This window comes from Salmo salar, chromosome 12, assembly GCF_965601325.2.
Source record: "Salmo salar chromosome 12, fSalSal1, whole genome shotgun sequence".
Taxonomy (NCBI): domain Eukaryota; kingdom Metazoa; phylum Chordata; class Actinopteri; order Salmoniformes; family Salmonidae; genus Salmo; species Salmo salar.
Window position 1 is genome coordinate 94,514,364 of NC_138302.1, and position 24,162 is coordinate 94,538,525.

The 24,162-nt window shown below is 45.5% G+C and overlaps 1 protein-coding gene across 4 annotated transcripts in view; it reads left to right on the top strand.

The window, feature by feature from the left end:
* Nucleotides 1-23,853, top strand: part of srpk1b (SRSF protein kinase 1b) — a 76,657-nt gene extending 52,804 nt beyond the window's left edge. For 3 of the 4 annotated variants that reach the window (XM_014133906.3, XM_014133905.3, XM_045691897.2), the window contains 14 exons: nt 2,073-2,179; nt 2,266-2,374; nt 2,491-2,578; nt 2,729-2,816; nt 3,407-3,513; nt 3,767-3,932; nt 6,256-6,281; nt 8,457-8,664; nt 8,983-9,354; nt 15,432-15,532; nt 16,004-16,111; nt 17,639-17,708; nt 18,103-18,195; nt 20,928-23,853. In XM_014133906.3, coding sequence (XP_013989381.2) covers nt 2,073-2,179; nt 2,266-2,374; nt 2,491-2,578; nt 2,729-2,816; nt 3,407-3,513; nt 3,767-3,932; nt 6,256-6,281; nt 8,457-8,664; nt 8,983-9,354; nt 15,432-15,532; nt 16,004-16,111; nt 17,639-17,708; nt 18,103-18,195; nt 20,928-21,112 — 1,828 coding nt within the window. In that variant the 3' untranslated portion in view covers nt 21,113-23,853. The remainder of the gene's footprint in view (nt 1-2,072; nt 2,180-2,265; nt 2,375-2,490; nt 2,579-2,728; nt 2,817-3,406; nt 3,514-3,766; nt 3,933-6,255; nt 6,282-8,456; nt 8,665-8,982; nt 9,355-15,431; nt 15,533-16,003; nt 16,112-17,638; nt 17,709-18,102; nt 18,196-20,927) is intronic. The other variant, XM_014133907.3, reaches the window with a different exon arrangement.
* Nucleotides 23,854-24,162: the final 309 nt, after the last annotated feature.

Genomic DNA, 24,162 nt, shown 5'->3' on the forward strand with positions numbered 1-24,162 from the left:
ATATATGTTTTCATGGTGCACAAGACACCTGTCTCAGTGGACTGATCCATTGCGGAGGCCACTGATGGCACAGCCAATCACTCTTAAGACGTGATACTGAAATTGTATATGGTTATATTATGTAAAAAAATAATGGTGCAAAACTAAATATATATTTTAAAACAAATGCACTTTCACCCACGTTGCTGGTCGCGGTTCTGAAACAATCTTCAGTGCGCCGTTGAATTGGTGCCTTTCCCTATGTTGCTATGTGCATAGTACCAAAGTTAACTAGCATATTGGTGTTGAGAACAATGTGGCGGAGGCAGCAGCATAGTGAAGAGGGGAGGAAACAGCCCTTGCCTTCAATTTTCAACTAAATTGAGGAGAGGAAACCCCAACTTTAGTTAGGTCTATAATCAATAGCCTAAGTGTTAAATGTGCCTGTCTTTATAAAGCCTCAAGTCCTCTGGGAAGGCTTTCCACCAGATGTTAGAATGTTGCTGCAGGGACTTGCTTCCATTCAGCCACGAGCATTAGTGAGGTCGGGCACTGATGTTGGGCATTCCAAAGGTGTTTGATGGGGTTGAGGTCAGGGCTCTGTGCAGGCCACTCAAGTTCTTCCACACCGATCTCGACAAACCATTTCTGTATGGACTTCGCTTTGTGCACAGGGGGGCATTGTCATACTGAAACAGGAAAGGGCCTTCTGCAAATTGTTGCTACAAAGTTGGAAGCACAGAATCATCTAGAATGTCAATGTATGTTGTAGCGTTAAAATTTCTCTTCACTGGAAGGGAAAAGCCCGACCATGAAAAACAGCCCCAGACCATTATTCCTCCTCCAACAAACTTTACAATTGGCACTATGCATTTGGGCAGGTAGCTTTCTCCTGGCATCCGCCAAACCCAGATTCGTTCATCGGACTACCAGATGGGGAAGTGTGATTCATCACTCCAGAGAGTGTTTCCACTGCTCCAGAGTCCAATGGCGGTGAGCTTTACACCACTCCAGCCGACACTTGGCTTTGTGCATGGTGATCTTAGGCATGTTTGCGGCTGCTCTGCCATGGAAACCCATTTCATGAAGCTCCTGACGAACAGTTATTGTGCTGATGTTGCTTCCAGAGGCAGTTTGGAACTTGGTATTGAGTGTTGCAACCGATGGCAGACAATTTTTATGCGCTTCAGCATTCAGTGTTTCTGTTCTGTGAGCTTGTGTGCCCTACCACTTCGCCGCTGAGCCGTTTCCACTTCACAGTAACAGCATTTACAGTTGACCAGGGCAGACATTTGACAAACGGACTTGTTCGGAAGGTGGCATCCTATGACATTGCCACGTGGAAAGTCACTGAGCTCTTCAGTGAGGCCATTCTACTGACAATGTTTGTCTATGGAGATTGCATGGCGGTGTGCTCAATTTTATACACTTGTCAGCAACGGATGTGGCTGAAATAGCCGAATCCACTAATTTGAAGGGGTGTCTGCATACTTTTGTGTATATATAGTGTATCTATGGATTGAGATGAGACTGGGCTTTGTTCGGGGGGGGGGTGTGTGTGTGTGTGTGTGTGTGTGTGTGTGTACTGAATGAAAATATAAACGCAACATGCAGCAATTTCAAAGAATTTACTGAGTTACAGTTCATGTAAGGAAATCAGTTCTTTGAAATTAGGTCATCATGTCCTAAAATATGGATTTCACATGACTGGGTAGGGGCGGAGCCATGGGTGGGCCTGGGAGGGCATAGGCACATGAACTTTGCAGCCAGGCACACCCACTGGTGCATTATTAGAGACCATGCCAATAGCACGCTCCCTCATCTTGGAGACATTTTGATCATCTTGAAGTGGCTGTTTATTCTCCCAGCACAAGGTGCACCTGTGTAAGGATCATGCTGTTTAATCAGCTTCTTGATATGCCACACCTGTAAGGGGGATGGATTATTTTGGGAAAGGAGAAATGCTCACCAATAGGGATGTAAATAAATGTGTGCACAAAATTAGAGACATTTCTGCGATTTGAATGAAAAAGATGAGCTTTGTCTAATCTTTCTCCCTCCTGTCCCATTCACTCCTCTCTCTCTCTCTCCAGACCAGACCCTGCATCCCAGCAGAATGACTCTCCTCTCCCAGACCAGGATGAGGAGATACTGGGCTCTGACGATGAGGAGCAGGAAGACCCCAATGACTACTGTAGAGGTATGATACACACAGACACACACACCGACTACTGTAGAGGTACCACACACACACACACACATCCAACTATTGTGTTACTATTGCAGGAGGTTACCACCATGTGAAGATAGGAGACCTGTTCAATGGAAGATACCATGTTATCAGGAAGTTGGGCTGGGGACATTTCTCCACCGTGTGGTTGGCCTGGGACATACAGTAAGTTCTGTCTTTGTAGATGGTGCTGAGTAAAGGCCTGTTAATGTGGTAGAGGCTTATTGGTGTTTCACTGTGTGTGTTTCAGTGTGTAACATATGTTGTCCTGTTATTTCAAGGGGGAAGTGTTTTGTGGCCATGAAGGTGGTGAAGAGTGCAGAACATTACACTGAGACAGCCCTGGATGAGATCAAGCTGCTGAGATCAGTGAGGAACACACTCACACTCTCTCTCTCACTCACTCACTCACTCACTCACTCACTCACTCACTCACTCACTCACTCACTCACTCACTCACTCACTCACTCACTCACTCACTCCTACTCAATATGATTAGTATTAATGTGTGTGTTCCAGGTCAGGAACACAGACCAGAAGGACCCCAGCAGGGAGAGGGTGGTTCAGTTACTGGATGACTTCAAGATCTCTGGCATGAACGGAACTCGTATCCTCAGTTTAACGTCCACAACAACACTGCTGTTCAACATAGTATGAAAACTGACAACAAGAGAGAACCGGCATATTCCATGTACTCAGTACTTGGGTCAGTGTGTCACTATTGGTCAGTATTATGAGCCTCAAAAGATTCATTGCCCAAGTCCTGCCACTAACTATTGGTGGTTCACAGATGTGTCCCTGCGTGGCTGACGTTTGGCCAGCGTTGTCTGGACGTTTGACAACACATTCCAGCTAGAGGACACAAACAGATGCACAAATGTACTGACCGTTTCTCTATCCGCCCTAGCTAGGGACCGTTACATCCTGATCACAGCTGGGTGTCCAGGCAACACGCCCAGACTCCGTCCCAGCATGCCTAGTTTTTTTGAGGAGTTGGTAATGAGTTCTGGGTTGGTGTGCCCACTTCCATCTTGGTTCTTTGCAGAACCTTTTAGGTATTCAAATTTTATATTGCGTAGGTGTAAGCCGAATGCATAAGGGTGAATGACAAGGGGGTGTGTGTTTTGAGTTAGGCTTCCCACCTCTCCCTTGCTGTCCTGTATTTGTCCTGTACTAGTCCTTGACCTCTCCTGTCAGATGTCTGTATGGTGTTTGAGGTTCTGGGTCATCACCTGCTGAAGTGGATCATCAAGTCTAACTACCAGGGCCTTCCTCTGCCCTGCGTCAAGAGCATCATTCGACAGGTAAAACAAAACAACTTATTTCTCACACAACATTGGGGTTGTTCCTGGTTGGATGCGTTCCAGGTTATGTTGATTGCAAAAACAAATATTCAACTCTACAGAATTTGAACACTGAAACTGTTAGTAATTGTTATTGAAAGCGGGTTTAAAATTCCAGAAACTTTACCAAAAGTTTCCATGGTTCCAGGAGTTTCCTCAATGTTGAAACCCTTCGATACAGCCGTGGTCTTACTGATCCTCTGCCCTCCTGTAGGTTCTCCAGGGCCTGGACTACCTTCACTCCAAGTGTAAGATCATCCATACAGACATCAAGCCAGAGAACATCCTGCTGACGGTCAACGAGCCCTACATCAAGAAGATGGCTGCCGAGGCAACAGAGTGGCAGAGGACTGGAGCTCCACCCCCCTCTGGATCTGCAGGTACACACACACACACTATGTCAGGAAGATGGCTGCTGGGAACTGAACCCTCACATCCACCATTTTGAATGAACACGGTGCAGTGTTGGAAAGCTGTATCAACATGGACATAATACCATTACCGTCAGGGCTTGGCATGCTGGTGAATAATGAGATTGTATTAATTAGTGCTTTTCACTCGAAGCTCTTAATTCTAAGCTCTTCAAAGGATCATATATTTTTTTGTATGGTGCTTTGTCCCAATGTTCTGAACAAAAAGAGCGAGCCCTGCCAAGTCAAGCCAGACATTCAGCGTTTCAGTCTGGGATCACCAGCCAGTCTAGGAGAATGATCAGAACAAAGAGGGAAAAACATTGAGGTTATTCATTCATTGTCTGGATTCCTGTTTTGCTGGTACATCAAGAGTTTTGTAGGGAAATTCAGACACAAGCATCAGAGGCAAATCATCTGACGATTTACTGAGAGACTTGATATCTAAAGACTGAGCCTAACGTTTAGATTGGTGATAAAAGTAGTTGATGGTATATATGGATTGAGATGAGACTGGGCGTTGTTCTGGTGTGGTGTTGAAGTGATGAAACAACCCTTTTATCTAGCTGTCTGATGCTGATCCATCTGTAATGATAGGGGTGACATTGAGAGGGAGAGCTGAAGTAGCGCTAACTCTAACAGCCTCAGACCGAGGAGAAGACACGAGAGAACAGGCCATTATTCAACAGACAGGCCATTATTCAACAGACAGGCCATTATTCAACAGACATAGGAGAAGACACGAGAGAACAGGCTATTATTCAACAGACATAGGAGAAGACACGAGAGAACAGGCCATTATTCAACAGACATAGGAGAAGACACGAGAGAACAGGCCCTTATTCAACAGACATAGGAGACACGAGAGAACAGGCCATTATTCAACAGACATAGAAGACACGAGAGAACAGGCCATTATTCAACAGACATAGAAGACACGAGAGAACAGGCCCTTATTCAACAGACATAGGAGAAGACATGAGAGAACAGGCTATTATTCAACAGACAGGCCATTATTCAACAGAAATAGGAGAAGACACGAGAGAACAGGCCATTATTCAACAGACAGGCCATTATTCAACAGACAGGCCATTATTCAACAGACAGGCCATTATTCAACAGACAGGCCATTATTCAACAGACAGGCCATTATTCAACAGACAGGCCATTATTCAACAGACAGGCCATTATTCAACAGACATAGAAGACACTCGAGAATAGGCCATTATTCAACAGACATAGGAGAAGACACGAGAGAACAGGCCATTATTCAACAGACATAGGAGAAGACACGAGAGAACAGGCCCTTATTCAACAGACATAGGAGAAGACACGAGAGAACAGGCTATTATTCAACAGACATAGGAGAAGACACGAGAGAACAGGCTATTATTCAACAGAGAGGAGAAGACACGAGAGAACAGGCCATTATGCAACAGAGAGAAGACACGAGAGAACAGGCCATTATGCAACAGAGAGAGAAGACACGAGAGAACAGGCCATTATGCAACAGAGAGGAGAAGACATGAGAGAACAGGCCCTTATTCAACAGACATAGGAGAAGACACGAGAGAACAGGCCATTATGCAACAGAGAGAGAAGACACGAGAGAACAGGCCATTATGCAACAGAGAGAGAAGACATGAGAGAACAGGCCATTATGCAACAGAGAGGAGAAGACATGAGAGAACAGGCCATTATGCAACAGAGAGGAGAAGACACTCGAGAACAGGCCATTATGCAACAGAGAGGAGAAGACATGAGAGAACAGGCCATTATGCAACAGAGAGGAGAAGACACGAGAGAACAGGCCATTATGCAACAGAGAGGAGAAGACACGAGAGAACAGGCCATTATGCAACAGAGAGGAGAAGACACTCGAGAACAGGCCATTATGCAACAGAGAGGAGAAGACATGAGAGAACAGGCCATTATGCAACAGAGAGGAGAAGACACGAGAGAACAGGCCATTATGCAAAGCCACGAAGGCTATAAAAAAAAATAGGTGTTCAGTGAGTCACTGGGTTTTGGTGCAGAAATAATCATCCGTCTCAGACGGGGTTGGGGATGGTGTGCGAGTCCCGCTGGTCCACGACACTGGAGAGGGTATCAGAACAGCTGTGTGTGAATCAGAGCACGTGTGCGCCCACACACACACACAAAGTACATACACACTGTACTGCTGAAACTGCATGCTAATTACTGAGGCAGATTTGACATATCACCTTTGCTGCTGGTTTAGTCGGTATTTTGCTGAGAATATAACACTGACTAAAATGTTCTCTCTTCACAGTGAGCACAGCTCCAGCGCCCAAACCAGTGAGTCTATCAGTCTTATTGTGTTATTTCTAAAAGCATACAGCTGCTACCAGCTGTATCTACCAGATAATGTGTTGGAGTGGGTGGTTCTGATCACACTTAGCAATGGTTTTACAAATGGTACAGTAGTCCAAACCTTAAACCTTCTTCTCTCTTCCTATTTTTTATTTTAATCTCCCTCTCCTTACCCCCTCCTCATCTCATCCCTCTCCCCCTTATCCATTCTCTCCTTACCATATCCTCTCCTTACCCATATCCTCTCCTTACCCTCTCCCCCTTATCCATTCTCTCCTTATCCATTCTCTCCTTATCCATATCCTCTCCTTACCATATCCTCTCCTTACCCATATCCTCTCCTTACCCTCTCCCCCTTATCCATTCTCTCCTTATCCATATCCTCTCCTTTACCCATATCCTCTCCTTACCATATCCTCTCCTTACCATATCCTCTCCTTACCCATATCCTCTCCTTATCCATATCCTCTCCTTACCCATATCCTCTCCTTACCCATATCCTCTCCTTACCATATCCTCTCCTTACCATATCCTCTCCTTACCATATCCTCTCCTTACCCATATCCTCTCCTTACCCTCTCCCCCTTATCCATTCTCTCCTTATCCATATCCTCTCCTTACCATATCCTCTCCTTACCCATATCCTCTCCTTACCCATATCCTCTCCTTACCCATATCCTCTCCTTACCATATCCTCTCCTTACCCATATCCTCTCCTTACCCATATCCTCTCCTTACCCATATCCTCTCCTTACCATATCCTCTCCTTACCCATATCCTCTCCTTACCCATATCCTCTCCTTACCCATATCCTCTCCTTACCCATATCCTCTCCTTACCCATATCCTCTCTTCACCATATCCTCTCCTTACCCATATCCTCTCCTTACCCATATCCTCTCCTTACCCATATCCTCTCCTCACCATATCCTCTCCTCACCATATCCTCTCCTTACCCATATCCTCTCCTTACCCATATCCTCTCCTTACCCATATCCTCTCCTTACCCATATCCTCTCCTTACCCATATCCTCTCCTCACCATATCCTCTCCTTACCCATATCCTCTCCTTACCCATATCCTCTCCTTACCCATATCCTCTCCTTACCCATATCCTCTCCTTACCCATATCCTCTCCTTACCATATCCTCTCCTTACCCATATCCTCTCCTTACCCATATCCTCTCCTTACCCATATCCTCTCCTCACCATATCCTCTCCTTACCCATATCCTCTCCTTACCCATATCCTCTCCTTACCCATATCCTCTCCTTACCCCCTCCCCCTTATCCATTCTCTCCTTATCCATATCCTCTCCTTATCCATATCCTCTCCTTACCCATATCCTCTCCTTACCCATATCCTCTCCTTACCCATATCCTCTCCTTACCCCCTCCCCCTTATCCATTCTCTCCTTATCCACTCCTCTCCTTATCCATCCTCTCCCTACCCCCTACTCTCCTCATCCCCTCCCCCTTATCTGTCTCCTCTCCTTATCTGTCTCCTCTCCTTATCCGTATCCTCTCCCCCCTCTCTTCTCGTCGCCCCTCTCCTCAACTCTCCTCGCCCCTCTTCTCCTCGCCCTTCTCCTCTGGTCCTTGCCCTTCTCCTCTGGTCCTCGCCCTTCTCCTCTTCTCCTCGCCCTTCTCCTCTGGTCCTTGCCCTTCTCCTCTGGTCCTCGCCCTTCTCCTCTGGTCCTCGCCCTTCTCCTCTGGTCCTCGCCCTTCTCCTCTGGTCCTCGCCCTTCTCCTCTGGTCCTTGCCCTTCTCCTCTGGTCCTTGCCCTTCTCCTCTGGTCCTTGCCCTTCTCCTCTGGTCCTTGCCCTTCTCCTCTGGTCCTTGCCCTTCTCCTCTGGTCCTTGCCCTTCTCCTCTGGTCCTTGCCCTTCTCCTCTGGTCCTTGCCCTTCTCCTCTGGTCCTCGCCCTTCTCCTCTGGTCCTCGCCCTTCTCCTCTGGTCCTCGCCCTTCTCCTCTGGTCCTCGCCCTTCTCCTCTGGTCCTTGCCCTTCTCCTCTGGTCCTTGCCCTTCTCCTCTGGTCCTTGCCCTTCTCCTCTGGTCCTTGCCCTTCTCCTCTGGTCCTTGCCCTTCTCCTCTGGTCCTTGCCCTTCTCCTCTGGTCCTCGCCCTTCTCCTCTGGTCCTCGCCCTTCTCCTCGCCCCTCAGACGGTGAAGATGTCTAAGAACAAGAAGAAGAAGATGAAGAAGAAACAGAAGAAGCAGGCAGAGATGTTAGAGAAGAGGATTCAGGAGATGGAGGGAGCGCCGGAAGGAGGAGAAGAGGAGGAGGAAGAGACCACTGCAGACGCCCCTCCCTGTGCCCCTCCACCCTCGTCTGACACGCTACAGGACATGGCTAATGATGTCACAGCAGGTAAACACACCCGGGGACTGTGCTTCACCTTTAATCTAGATCAGAAGGATGCTGCGTACCTCTATTAGATTCTGTTTCCTTTTTGTTTTTTAAGGAACTGAAAGGCATATCTTTTTTTTAACCATAGATCATGGGACCAGAGTTGGTGACTTGGATTGTGTACATTAGGGCACGCTACAGCAAAACATTTCTGCCAGTTCTTATTGCATAAGTTGACGTAGTACCTTCCCTGTTTCAGGCCGTTTTCTTCTGTTTGGCGCTCACGGCAGTGTATTGATTACTATTCGTGTGACTGACTGATCTGTTGCATTGACCCAGGTCCAGATAAACTGGAAGAGAAGAAGAAGGAGCGGGAGGAGGAGAGCAGGATGGAGGTGACCTGCAACGGTCATGCAGTGGAGGACACGGCGAGCCAGGAGGTACAGAGGACCGAGGAAGAAGAGGAGAAAGACGAAGAGGACCAACAGAAAGCCAACATACTTAACGCCAGCACGGAGGGTCGGGACCTGCCAGTCAATGCAACTTACCCAGAGTACAACGGCAAAGGTCCCAGTGACCCACACAATCCCGGTACAGACGGTAAACAAGGGAGAGAGCTGGGGAAGGAGAGAGAGATGGAGGAGTGTAAACGACCAGAGAAGGAGATGGAGACTGAGGTGATGCCTGGAATAGAGGAGGAGGAGAGGAACGGTTAGTGGTGGTGAAGTGATACTTTGCTGGGTACTTCATTAGGAAGCTGCAGCGTGACAGAACATTCAGATGGAACAGAGATGTCATGTAGATCACACGTCTCTCTAACATGTGGATTAAATGATCATCAGATCTACTCCTTTCATGTTTATCTGCAACATTCTGAATGTTTCACCCCACTGAATACACTCCAGCTGATGGTGTGGTGTTATCTGTGGGCGCGGCGGTATCTGTGGTGTTATCTGTAGGGTTATCTGTAGGCGCGGGGTTATCTGTAGGCGCGGCGGTATCTGTAGTGTTAACTGTGGGGTTATCTGTAGTAGAGGTCGACCGATTAATCGGAATGGCCGATTGATTAGGGCCGATGTTCATGAAAACTTGACAATCGGTAATCGGTATTTTTGGCCACCGATTTGCCATTTTTTTGTATTTTTCTTTTATTTCTTTTTTTATATTTTTTTTATGTTGAATTTTTATTTTATTTTATTGAACCTTTATTTAACTAGGCAAGTCAGTTAAAGAACACATTCTTATTTTCAATGACGGCCTAGGAACGGTGGGTTAACTGCCTTGTTCAGGGGCAGAACGACAGATTTTTACCTTGTCAGCTTGGGGCTGCAACCTTACGTTAACTGGCCCAACGCTCTAACCACCTGCTTTACGTTGCCAAGGTAAGTTGCTAGCTAGCATTAAACTTATCTTATAAAAAACAATCAATCAATCATAATCACTAGTTAACTACACATGGTTGATGATATTACTAATTTATCTAGCCTGTCCTGCTTTGCATATAATCGATGTGGTGCGCATTCGCGAAAAAGGACTGTCTTTGCTCCGACGTGTACCTAACCATAAACATCAATGTCTTTCTTAAAATCAATACACAAATATATATTTTTAAACCTGCATATTTAGTTAATATTGCCTGCTATCATGAATTTATTTTAACTAGGGAAAATGTGTCACTTCTCTTGCAAACAGAGTCAGGGTATATGCAGCCGTTTGGGCCGCCTGGCTTGTTGCGAACTGTGAAGACTATTTCTTCCTAACAAAGACAGCAGACTTCGCCAAACGAGGGATGATTTAACAAAAGCGCATTTGCGGAAAAAAATCCCAATCGTTGTACGACTGTACCTAACCATAAACATCAATGCCTTTCTTAAAATCAATACACAGAAGTATATATTTTTAAACCTGAATATTTAGCTAAAAGAAATCCAGGTTAGCAGGCAATATTAACCAGGTGAAATTGTGTCAGTTCTCTTGCGTTCGTTGCACGCGAGTCAGGGTATACAGAATCTGTCTCGTTGCGAACTAATTTGCCAGAATTTTACGGAACTATGAAATAACATTGTTGGTTGTGCGATGTAACAGGAATATTTAGACTTATGGATGCCACCCGTTAGATAAAATATGGAACGGTTCTGTATGTCACTGAAAGAATAATGTTTTCGAGATGATAGTTTCCGGATTTGACCATATTAATGACCTAAGGTTTATTATATTATAGTTAAGTCTATGATTTGATATTTGATAGAGCAGTCTGACTGAGCGGTGGTAGGCAGCAGCAGGCTCGTAATAGTCAAAGGTATATGGTTTAGAGAGAAATAGTCGACGCGTCATAATTCCTGTAATAACTTGCGGCTGAACTTGAAAGGGGTTCCTTCGTTATTTTACCGTTCATGTCTTCCATAGAGAATGTCTTGATCTACTTCAAATAAGGTCTGTGTTTTGTGCTTAAACCGCCTCAGCGTTTTGATACCCGTGTAAATCTCACTAGGTAACGTTTGTCAACATATTTTCATAAATCCACTCTACAAAAAAAAAATGATCTTCGCTTATATTGATCAGAGTTATATCCTATGGATATCTACACAGTTATAAAATTGGCAAGGTGGTGTAAGCCTAAACCAAACACAGACCTTATTTTAAGTTAATCTAAAAATATCCTTTGGAATAAATGAAGGAACCGCTTTTCAGATTTTGCTAGAAGGTGTCATGGGAATTATGACTCGCACTTTGGTAGTCAATTCTTACCGTGCCCATTATTAAAATAGGATTTCCTGCATATAGAAATGTCAGTTTTTGTTTTCAGCATTCATCACAGTAACTTAAACTCTATTTTTATTATTCAAACAGTTGAGAGTATTTGTCTCCTAAGCAGCCTCTTCGTATTGTTGTCACTTCAGCTGTGTGTGTGTGTATATATAGACACATATAAAAAAAAAAAAATCATAATAACCGGCCGATTAATCGGTATCGGCCTTTTGGTCCCCCAATAATCGGCATCGGCGAAAAAAATAAATAAATCATAATTGGTCGACCTCTAATCTGTGGGCGTGGCGGTATCTGTGGTGTTATCTGTAGGCGCGGCGGTATTTGTAGTGTTATCTGTGTGCGCGGCGGTATCTGGTGTTATCTGTGGGTGTGGCGGTATCTGTAGGGTTATGTGTGGGCTCGGTGTTATCTGTGGGCACGGCGGTATCTGTAGGGTTATCTGTAGGCGCGGCGGTATCTGTAGGGTTATCTGTAGGCGCAGCGGTATCTGTAGTGTTATCTGTGGGCGCGGCGGTATCTGTAGGGTTATCTGTGGGCTCTGTTATCTGTGGGCGCGGCGGTATCTGTAGGGTTATCTGTAGTGTTATCTGTAGGCTCGGCGGTATCTGTGGTGTTATCTGTAGGCACGGCGGTATCTGTGGTGTTATCTGTAGGCGCGGCGCGGCGGTATCTGTGGTGTTATCTGTAGGCGCGGCGGTATCTGTGGCGTGCTTATCTGTAGTGTTATCTGTGGTGTTATCTGTAGGCACGGCGGTGTCTGTGGTGTTATCTGTAGTGTTATCTGTGGTGTTATCTGTGGGCGCGGCGGTATCTGTGGTGTTATCTGTAGTGTTATCTGTAGGCGCGGCGGTATCTGTAGTGTTATCTGTAGGCGCGGCGTTATCTGTGGTGTTATCTGTAGTGTTATCTGTGGTCGCGGCGGTATGTTAGTCTCCCCACTAACCTCCTAAGTGCTTCTAATATCACCTCTTTCAATCTCCTCTTCGTTTTTCTCCTCCTCTCTTCACAGGGGCTTTTTGTGGACAGCACAACGTCACAATAAACTATATATATAACAGAGGAGGCTGCTGAGGGGAGGACGGCTCATAACAGTGGCCGGAACAGGGCAAATGGAATGTCATCAAAACACCAAGAGACCATGTATTTGATGTGTTTGATACCATTCCACTGATTCCTCTCCAGTCATTACCACAAGCCCATCCTCCCCAATTAAGGTGCCACCAACCTCCTGTGATACAAATGTTTGTGGACAACCCTTCAAATTTGTGGATTCTGCTATTTCAGCCACACCCGTTGCTGACAGGTGTATAAAGTCAAGCATACAGCCATGAAATCTCCATAGACAAACATTGGCAGTAGAATGGCCTTATTGAAGAGCTCAGTGACTTTCAACGTGGCGCCGTCATAGGATGCCACCTTTCCAACAAGTCAGTTCTGTCAAATTTCTGCTTTGCTAGAGCTGCCCTGGTCAACTGTAAGTGCTGTTATTGTGAAGTGAAAACGTCTAGGAGCAACAACGACTCAGCCGCGAAGTGGTAGGCAACACAAGCTCACAGAACGGGACCGCCGAGTGCTGAAGTGCGTAACGCGTAAAAATCATCTGTCCTCGGTTGCAACACTCACTAATGAGTTCCAAACTGCCTCTGGAAGCAACATCAGCACAATAACTGTTCGTCAGGAGCTTCATGAAAACGCGTTCTCAGGAGTGATGAATCACGCTTCACCATCTGTAAGTCCGACAGATTAATCTGGGTTTGGCGGATGCCAGAACAATGCTACCTGCCCCAATGCAAAGTGCCAATTGTAAAGTTTGGTGGAGGAATAATGGTCTGTGGCTGGTTTTCATGGTTCAGGCTAGGCCGGCTTAGTTCCAGTGAAGGGAAATCTTGACATTCTAGACGATTCAGTGATTCCAACTTTGTGGCAACAGTTTGGGGAAGGCCCTTTCCTGTTTCAGCATGACAATTTTTATTTATTTTACCTTTAACTAGGCAAGTCAGTTAACCTCTATGGGCTAGGTGGGACGCTAGCGTGCCACCCGTGGTGCACTCCATCAACAGCAGGTGCATTTCAAGAGCGGCAAATTTGAATCCAAATAAATGTCAAAATTCAAATTTTTCAAACATACAACTATTTTACACCCTTTGAAAGATAAACATCTCCTTAATCTAACCACGTTTTACGATTTCAAAAAGGTTTTACGGCGAAAGCATAAATTTAGAGTATGTTAGGACAGTACATTTACAAGAGTTGTGTGTAATGTTTTGTCAAGTCAAAGACAGGGTCACCAAAACCATAAAACCAGCTAAAATGATGCACTAACCTTTTACAATCTCCATCAGATGACACTCCTAGGACATTATGTTAGACAATGCATGCATTTTTAGTTCTATCAAGTTCATATTTATATCCAAAAACAGCGTTTTACTATGGCATTGATGTTGAGGAAATCGTTTCCCTCCAATAACCGGCAGTCAAGTCAGCGTCACAAATTAAATAATTAAAATTAGAAAACATTGGTAAAATATTATATTGTCATTTAAAGAATTATAGATTTACATCTCTTGAACGCAATCAACTTGCCAGATTTAAAAATAACCTTACTGGGAAATCACACTTTGCAATAATCTGAGCACTGCGCCCAGAAAAATACGCGTTGCGATACAGACTAGACGTCATGTTGGGGAGATCTAAAATCGAAAATACTATGTAAATAATCCATTACCTTTGATTCTCTTCATCAGATGTCACTTCCAGGTATCACAGGTCCATAACGAATGTAGTTTTGTTCAAAAAAGCTCATTTATGTCCAAAAATCTCCGTCTTGTTAGCACATGATCTAAGCCAGCCGGACTTCTCGTCATGAACGAGGGGAAAAAATATATTTACGTTCGTTCAAACATGTCAAACGTTGTATAGCATAAATCATTAGGGCCTTTTTTAACCAGAACATGAATAATATTCAAGGTGGACGAATGCATACTCTTTTATAACGTATTGGAACGAGGGTACCCAACATGAACTCGCGCGCCAGGTGTCTAATGGGACATCATCGTTCCATGGCTCTTGTTCGGTCAGATCTCCCTCCAGAAGACTCAAAACACTTTGTAAAGGCTGGTGACATCTAGTGGAAGCAATAGGAAGTGCCAAAATATTCCTCAGCCCCTGTGTTTTTCAATGGGATAGGTTTAAAGGCAATACAACACATCAGGTATCCACTTCCTGTCAGAAAATGTCTCAGGGTTTTGCCTGCCAAATGAGTTCTGTTATACTCACAGACACCATTCAAACAGTTTTAGAAAATTTAGGGTGTTTTCTATCCATATGTAATAACTATATGCATATTCTAGTTACTGGGTAGGAGTGGTAACCAGATTAAATCGGGTATGTTTTTTTATCCAGCCGTGTCAATACTGCCCCCTAGCCCTAACAGGTTAAGAACATTTTTTTTTTTCAATGACGCCTAGGATCAGTGGGTTAACTGCCTTTTTCAGTGGCAGAACGACAGATTTTTACTTTGTCAGCTCGGGGGTTCGATCTTGCAACCTTTCGGTTACTTGTCCAACGCTCTAACCACTAGGCTACCTGCTGCCCCATGCACAAAGCGAGGTCCGTAGAGAAATGTTTTGTCAAGATTGGTGTGGAAGAACTTGACTGGCCTGCACAGAGCCCTGACCTCAACCCCATCGAACAGCTTTGTGAGGAATTGGATCGCCGACTGCGAGCCAGGCCTAATCGGCCAACATCAGTGCTCGACCTCTAATGCTCTTGTGGCTGAATGGAAGCAAGTCCCCTCAGCAATGTTCCAACATCTAGTGGAAAGCCTTTCCAGAATAGTAGAGGCTGTTATAGCAGCAAAGGGGGGGAACAGCTCCATATTAATGCCAATGATTTTGGAATGAGATGTTCGACGAGCAGGTGTCCACATACTTTTGGTCATGTAGGTATGTTCACTTGGCTAATGCATTGTGTTCCTCTCTCCTTGTCCATCTCTCGTTCTCTCTCTCTCTCGTCTCTAGATAAAGTAGCAGCAGGTAGTCTGTTGGTCAACCCTCTGGAACCTCTCAATGCAGACAAAATCCAGATCAAAATCGCTGACCTGGGGAACGCCTGCTGGGTGGTGAGTACATCAGACATTCTGAAAGATGGTGTTGAAATAGTAGTGGGTCTCCTTGGCACCCATTCTGCAGTGGTGCATGTTCTCTCTCCTAGACCAGACTGTTTAGAAACGTTTAAATGCATCCTTCTATACTTCCTACCTACATTAGTTTCACATTTCCACAAACTTCAAAGTGTTTCCTTTCAAGTGGTATCATGAATCAGCATATCCTTGCTTCAGGTCCTGAGCTACAGGCACCTACATTTGGGTATGTTGTTTTTAGGCCAAAATTGAAAAGAAAAAAAAAGAGTTTGATCCTTAAGAGGTTAATTATTCATCAGGAAGTTCCACTTCTCATCGACTCCAGACGATCAGATGATGAAACTAATGACTGAATTAGCAACAGTTTTACTAATACCAGTCATTTCAGATTAGTGAACCCTTCTTTATCTCTCTCTCTCTCTCTCTCTCTCTCTCTCTCCTCTCCCACAGCACAAACACTTTACAGATGACATACAAACTCGTCAGTACCGTTCTCTGGAGGTGTTGATGGGAGCGGGCTACGGGACGCCTGCTGATATCTGGAGCACTGCCGCAATGGTGGGTGGACACACCCACACACACACCACACACACTCTCTCTCTCCTGCATGTAATATCAACCCAAAACCTGCCTGTCTGCCGGTCTGTGTTCCTGTCAGTTAAAATGAACGTGGAATGTTTCTGTGTTCCTGTCAGTTAAAATGAACGTGGAATGTTTCTGTGTTCCTGTCAGTTAAAATGAACGTGGAATGTTTCTGTGTTCCTGTCAGTTGAAATGAACGTGGAATGTTTCTGTGTTCCTGTCAGTTAAAATGAACGTGGAATGTTTCTGTGTTCCTGTCAGTTAAAATGAACGTGGAATGTTTCTGTGTTCCTGTAGTTAAAATGAATGTGGAATGTTTCTGTGTTTCTGTCAGTTGAAATGAACGTGGAATGTTTCTGTGTTCCTGTCAGTTGAAATGAACGGGGAATGTTTCTGTGTTCCTGTCAGTTGAAATGAACGTGGAATGTTTCTGTGTTCCTGTCAGTTGAAATGAACGTGGAATGTTTCTGTGTTCCTGTCAGTTGAAATGAACGTGGAATGTTTCTGTGTTCCTGTCAGTTAAAATGAACGTGGAATGTTTCTGTGTTCCTGTCAGTTGAAATGAACGTGGAATGTTTCTGTGTTCCTGTCAGTTGAAATGAACGTGGAATGTTTCTGTGTTCCTGTCAGTTAAAATGAACGTGGAATGTTTCTGTGTTCCTGTCAGTTGAAATGAACGGGGAATGTTTCTGTGTTCCTGTCAGTTGAAATGAACGGGGAATGTTTCTGTGTTCCTGTCAGTTAAAATGAACGGGGAATGTTTCTGTGTTCCTGTCAGTTGAAATGAACGGGGAATGTTTCTGTGTTCCTGTCAGTTGAAATGAACGTGGAATGTTTCTGTGTTCCTGTCAGTTGAAATGAACGTGGAATGTTTCTGTGTTCCTGTCAGTTAAAATGAACGTGGAATGTTTCTGTGTTCCTGTCAGTTAAAATGAACGTGGAATGTTTCTGTGTTCCTGTCAGTTGAAATGAACGTGGAATGTTTCTGTGTTTTTCATCTGTTAGAAATACCGCAGGTCAGGTGGGCTGTATGATGTTGACTAAGTCATTTCACTGCACCACAAACATGAATGCGTGTTACAACTTACAAATACAAGCATGTTTAATAAATGGTTTAGTTTCCTAAGGAGGTCCCCCAGGAACGTGAAACGCCTCAGTAAGTCTAACTAGCCTAGCAGACTGTATTGAGCTGCCTGGCTGGCTAGTCATCAGTCTACCCTGTCTGGTTTGACTGAGCGTTTCAAAACAACGATAAGGGCTGGCTATGGTCTATTCATTAGTCCCTGAAGGATACACACAGGAGATCAGCCTTCCTTGAAGGGCAGGAGCAGTGTGCTGACATTCAGAAGGCAGTTAAACCACAAAGGAATGTGAGAGATGTTATGGAGGGAAAACACAGAGCACAAGACAGTAATGGTACAAGGCCATGTTATTTTACTGTGTTTATACAGTGGTTTGTGGTAGTGTGTTTTATATTAACTGTTGTGACTGTGTTTTAACCAGGCCTTTGAGCTGGCTACGGGAGACTACCTGTTTGAGCCTCACTCTGGACAGGACTACACCAGAGACGAAGGCATGTTCCACCCCTCCACCCTCTTATTTAAATCTTAGAGATTGTGCCTTTTAAAAGTCTGTCATATTTTGTACCTCAAAGTTAAGGACCTGTGTTTTGAGCGATAATGTGACATAGCAATATTTTATCCTGTATTTTAAGCTTAACCAAGAAGCGAAAATTACCCCAAAATGAAAAGCAATTGTCTGAGGGTGGTGCAGGACAGTCTGACATAAAAAGAAAGGGGTCAGTTTGATACATTTTTATGTTTAAATAAAAGTTCAAATCCAAGCACAGGGCCCTACTTTAGACACTGGCATCCCATGTCATCCTGCTGCTGTCTCCCTGAGGAGGATTCTAGACGTCTGTATTGTCTTATTCACGTCTCCTCTTCCGTTCTTCATCCTGTGTGTAGACCACATAGCGCTGATCATTGAGCTGCTGGGTAAAGTTCCTAGGAAGCTGATCCTAGCAGGAAAATACTCCAAGGAATTTTTCACCAAGAAAGGTAAACAAACTTTGCTGTTTCTTACTGTGTTTGTGTGTGTGATGTTTTTCTGTCGTTTTGCTCTTTCCTATACCAGGTCTTTGCATAGGTAACTTTCTCGCTCAGTCCCATATTTTACTCCCTGTTCACACATGACTGCACGCCCAGGCACGACTCCAACACCGTTAAATTTGCCGACGACACAGCAGTGTTAGGTGGGCCTGATCACCGACAACGATGAGACAGCCTAAAGGGAGGAGGTCAGAGACCTGGCCGTTTGGTGCCAGGACAACAACCTCTCCCTCAACGTAACCAAGACTAAGGAGATGATTGTGGACTACAGGAAAAGGAGGACCGAACACGTCCCCATTCTCATTGACGGGGCTGTAGTGGAACAGGTTGAGAGCTTCAAGTTCCTTGGTGTCCACATCAACAACAAATTAGAATGGTCCAAATATACCAAGACAGTCGTGAAGAGGGCATGACAAAACCTATTACCCCTCAGGAAACTAAAAAGATTTGACACGGGTCCTCAGATCCTCTAAAAGTTCTACAACTGCACCATCGAGAGCATCCTGACATGTTGCATCACTGCCTGGTATGGCAACTGCTTGGCCTCCGACAGCAAGGTGCTACAGAGGGTAGTGCGTATGGCCCAGTACATCACTGGGGCTAAGCTGCCTGCCATCCAGGACCTCTACACCAGGCGGTGTCAGAGGAAGGCCCTAAAAATTGTCAAAGACTCCAGCCACCCAGTCATAGACTGTTCTCTCTGCTACCACACGGCGAGCGGTACCGGAGCGCCAACTCTAGGTCCAAAAGGCTTTTTAACAACTTCTACCCCCAAGCCATAAGACTGCCGAACAGCTAATCCCCCCCTCTCCCATTTTTACGCTGCTGCTACTCTGCTTATTATCTATGCATAGTCACTTTAATAACTCTACCAACCTGTACATATTACCTCAACTAACCGGTGCCCCCACACATTGACTCTGTACTGGTACCACCTGTATATAGCCTCCACATTGACTCTGTACATGTACCCCCCTGTATATAGCCTCTACATTGACTCTGTACCGTAACACCCTGTATATAGCCTCCACATTGACTCTGTACCAGTACCCCCCTGTATATAGCCTCCACATTGACTCTGTACCGGTACCCCCTGTATATAGCCTCCACATTGACTCTGTACCTGTACCCCCCTGTATATAGCCTCCACATTGACTCTGTACCGGTACCCCCTGTATATAGCCTCCACATTGACCCTGTACCGGTACCCCCTGTATATAGCCTCCACATTGACTCTGTACCGGTACCCCCTGTATATAGCCTCCACATTGACTCTGTACCGGTACCCCCTGTATATAGCCTCCACATTGACTCTGTACCTGTACCCCCCTGTATATAGCCTCCACATTGACTCTGTACCGGTACCCCCTGTATATAGCCTCCACATTGACCCTGTACCGGTACCCCCTGTATATAGCCTCCACATTGACTCTGTACCGGTACCCCCTGTATATAACCTCCACATTGACTCTGTACCGGTACCCCCTGTATATAACCTCCACATTGACTCTGTACCGGTACCCCCCTGTATATAGCCTCCACATTGACTCTGTACCGGTACCCCCTGTATATAGCCTCCACATTGACTCTGTACCGGTACCCCCTGTATATAGCCTCCACATTGACTCTGTACCGGTACCCCCTGTATATAGCCTCCACATTGACTCTGTACCGGTACCCCCTGTATATAGCCTCCACATTGACTCTGTACCGGTACCCCCTGTATATAGCCTCCACATTGACTCTGTACCGGTACCCCCTGTATATAGCCTCCACATTGACTCTGTACCGGTACCCCCTGTATATAGCCTCCACATTGACCCTGTACCGGTACCCCCTGTATATAGCCTCCACATTGACTCTGTACCTGTACCCCCCTGTATATAGCCTCCACATTGACTCTGTACCTGTACCCCCCTGTATATAGCCTCCACATTGACTCTGTACCGGTACCCCCCTGTATATAGCCTCCACATTGACTCTGTACCGGTACCCCCCTGTATATAGCCTCCACATTGACTCTGTACCAGTACCCCCTGTATATAGCCTCCACATTGACTCTATACCGGTACCCCCTGTATATAGCCTCCACATTATAGCCTCCACAATGTTGCGCTTTAAAGTATTTGTTAGTTTTCAATTTTCTAAATTCTTTACTTTATTATATATTTTCTTAACTGCGTTGTATTCGGCGCATGTTACAAATCCAGTTTGATTTGATTTAAAGTTGAGCCTTGTCTAAGTGTGAGCCTTGTCTAAGTGTGAGCCTTGTCTAAGTGTGAGCCTTGTCTAAGTGTGAGCCTTGTCTAAGTGTGAGCCTTGTCTAAGTGTGAGCCTTGTCTAAGTGTGAGCCTTGTCTAAGTGTGAGCCTTGTCTAAGTGTGAGCCTTGTCTAAGTGTGAGCCTTGTCTAAGTGTGAGCCTTGTCTAAGTGTGAGCCTTGTCTAAGTGTGAGCCTTGTCTAAGTGTGAGCCTTGTCTAAGTGTGAGCCTTGTCTAAGTGTGAGCCTTGTCTAAGTGTGAGCCTTGTCTAAGTGTGAGCCTTGTCTAAGTGTGAGCCTTGTCTAAGTGTGAGCCTTGTCTAAGTGTGAGCCTTGTCTAAGTGTGAGCCTTGTCTAAGTGTGAGGGTGTATGTCTTTCTGTTTCCGCGGTATGTGTGTAGTGAACTCCCTCTCTCTGTGTAGGGGACCTCCGCCACATCACCAAGCTGAAGCCTTGGGGTCTGTTGGAGGTGTTGGTAGAGAAGTATGAGTGGTCTAAAGAGGAGGCAGCTACCTTCTCCAGCTTCCTGCTCCCAATGTTAGACCTGGTACCAGAGAAGAGAGCCACGGCTGCGGAGTGCCTCCGACACGCATGGATCGCCCCCTAGAGGATCCCCGGGCGCTACCACAGCCACAAGCAGCACATATGCAGTACATACAGACAGACATGCACACACGTACATAAACACACAAACGCATACACTCTTCAACACACATATAAGTAAACACACACCTCAACGGCGAGCCAGAGCTTTCACTATGACTGAATCTCCACCTAGTGGTTCAACACCCACTGGAGACTGGCTGCTCAACACCCACTGGAGACTGGCTGCTCAACACCCACTGGAGACTGGCTGCTCAACACCCACTGGAGACTGGCTGCTCAACACCCACTAGAGACTGGCTGCTCAACACCCACTAGAGACTGGCTGCTCAACACCCACTGGAGACTGGCTGCTCAACACCCACTAGAGACTGGCTGCTCAACACCCACTAGAGACTGGCTGCTCAACACCCACTGGAGACTGGCTGCTCAACACCCACTGGAGACTGGCTGCTCAACACCCACTGGAGACTGGCTGCTCAACACCCACTGGAGACTGGCTGCTCAACACCCACTAGAGACTGGCTGCTTCAACACCCACTAGAGACTGGCTGCTTCAACACCCACTAGAGACTGGCTGCTTCAACACCCACTAGAGACTGGCTGCTTCAACACCCACTAGAGACTGGCTGCTCAACACCCACTAGAGACTGGCTGCTCAACACCCACTAGAGACTGGCTGCTCAACACCCACTAGAGACTGGCTGCTCAACACCCACTGGAGACTGGCTGCTCAACACCCACTGGAGACTGGCTGCTCAACACCCACTGGAGACTGGCTGCTCAACACCCACTGGAGACTGGCTGCTCAACACCCACTGGAGACTGGCTGCTCAACACCCACTGGAGACTGGCTGCTCAACACCCACTGGAGACTGGCTGCTCAACACCCACTGGAGACTGGCTGCTCAACACCCACTGGAGACTGGCTGCTCAACACCCACTAGAGACTGGCTGCTCAACACCCACTGGAGACTGGCTGCTCAACACCCACTGGAGACTGGCTGCTCAACACCCACTGGAGACTGGCTGCTCAACACCCACTGGAGACTGGCTGCTCAACACCCACTGGAGACTGGCTGCTCAACACCCACTAGAGACTGGCTGCTCAACACCCACTAGAGACTGGCTGCTCAACACCCACTAGAGACTGGCTGCTCAACACCCTCGTGTCCTAGGTATAATCCAGTAGATCGTGTCCTAGGTATAATCCAGTAGATCGTGTCCTAGGTATAATCCAGTAGAACTCTTGAGTTTCTCTTATTCGATTCCTTGTTTCTACTGACTGGATATCACTTGAGTATCAATGTCTTTTCTCTCTCTTCTCCCTCTCTTTTCTCTCTGTACCAACGATGACACCTAGTAACACGTTCTGAGAGTATCCTGTCTTTTAGTTTGTGTCTTGTTTGATTGAATATGCTGTCAGAGTTTAGATCAAACCTTACACACCTCCAATGGATCGTATCTCCAGAACACCAACTGTCTCTACCACTAGACTAGCACATCAGAGTTGTTTTGTTTTATGTACAGTATTGACTTTCCTTCAATAACAAAACGTATTTATTGTGTGTTTGTGTGGAAGAGTAGCTGCCTAGAATACGATAAAGAAGGTTTGGACTGTCATAGATTCTAAGGATTCTCCATGAAATCTTCCTGAACTGGGAACCGCTGTGAATGAACTGAAACTTACTGAACGGAATGGAACCGTCTGGTTCTGTAAGTGGTTCTGTGACATCATCCCTGTCCTTCGCTGTCTCGCTCCAGGTAGCAGCTTTGTAATAGCACTTCGCACAATGTGGGGACAGTACCATGAACTAAATTTAATTGACTACTTTCTGTTACCTGCATGGGTCTACAGACCATGACTAATGCTACTGAATAACCATGTTTCATATGTTCAATCCTGTGGTGTTTAACGTTCCACACAAGGTTTGCCTCAAAATATTATTTGGGTTTTAGCTAGATGGTGTGATACAATATCATGAGAATTTTCCACTCTCACAAAATGATCAGAATGGGAGTACTACTGTATCTGATTCCAGAACATCTGATTTTTATGTTCTATTCAGAAGGTCGTGGTTGCCTTGTGAAAATGGCCACCCTGTTCCCTATGAAGTTAGGAAGAGGGTGGCATTTTGAACGCATACCATATCTGGACCACCTGTGTTGTACATATCTGTACTAAAAACGTTGACTTTGGCTCTCTGCTTTCCCTCTACAGAACAGCTGCTGTTTCGACGGTGTACCTTTATAAAGGAGAGGAGGTTGTCTACGTCCCAAATGGCACCCTATTCCCTACATAGTGCACTACTTTTGACCAGATTCTTAAGGGACCAGTTCAAAAGTAGTGCACTATATAGGGAATAGGGTGCCACTTGGGACGGAACATGTCTGCAGTGTTGAAAATGTTTGACTCGTTTAAGGTGTCAACTGATGCCTTGAGACACATTTGCTATTTTTTTGCTGCATTTTAAAGCATATTTTCATACTGATGTTGCCCCGCTTGTAGTGGTCTGCTGTTTTAACTGCATCAAAGAGAAACCAAATCGTGGATTGTAATACTAATGAGGCTGGAATAAGGCTTTGAAGGCCCGGCCCCCCCTTCGCTCTTTTTCTACAAGCCTCTCTCCCTTCTCGATCTTCTCTTTCCCTGACCGCTCCTTGCCTCTTCCTCCTCTGCCTTTGATTGTTTACTGCTAAATTGAGCCTCTTTTCTGTACTTAATAAAAATGAACATTTTGAAAATGGCTGACTTGTAATTGTTAGGATGCTATATAGTATTTTCTATATTCCAGTAAAACAAGTGTTGCTGATGTGACAAATGCTTCCATTTAGGGATGCAAGGTAACGATGCTTGGTGGGTGAAAGTTGTCTATGTTCAGAGGGTCCATGGTTCGAGCCCAGGCTGGGGAAAGGACTGAAGAAACATGATTACACAAGATCGACAAATATTAATATGGAAACATTTTTATTTTGACTTATCACCGTTCTACATGAATTATTGTAAAGTGGTCCTTTTATTGGAGTTTATATTGGCTATCAACTACCTGGGCT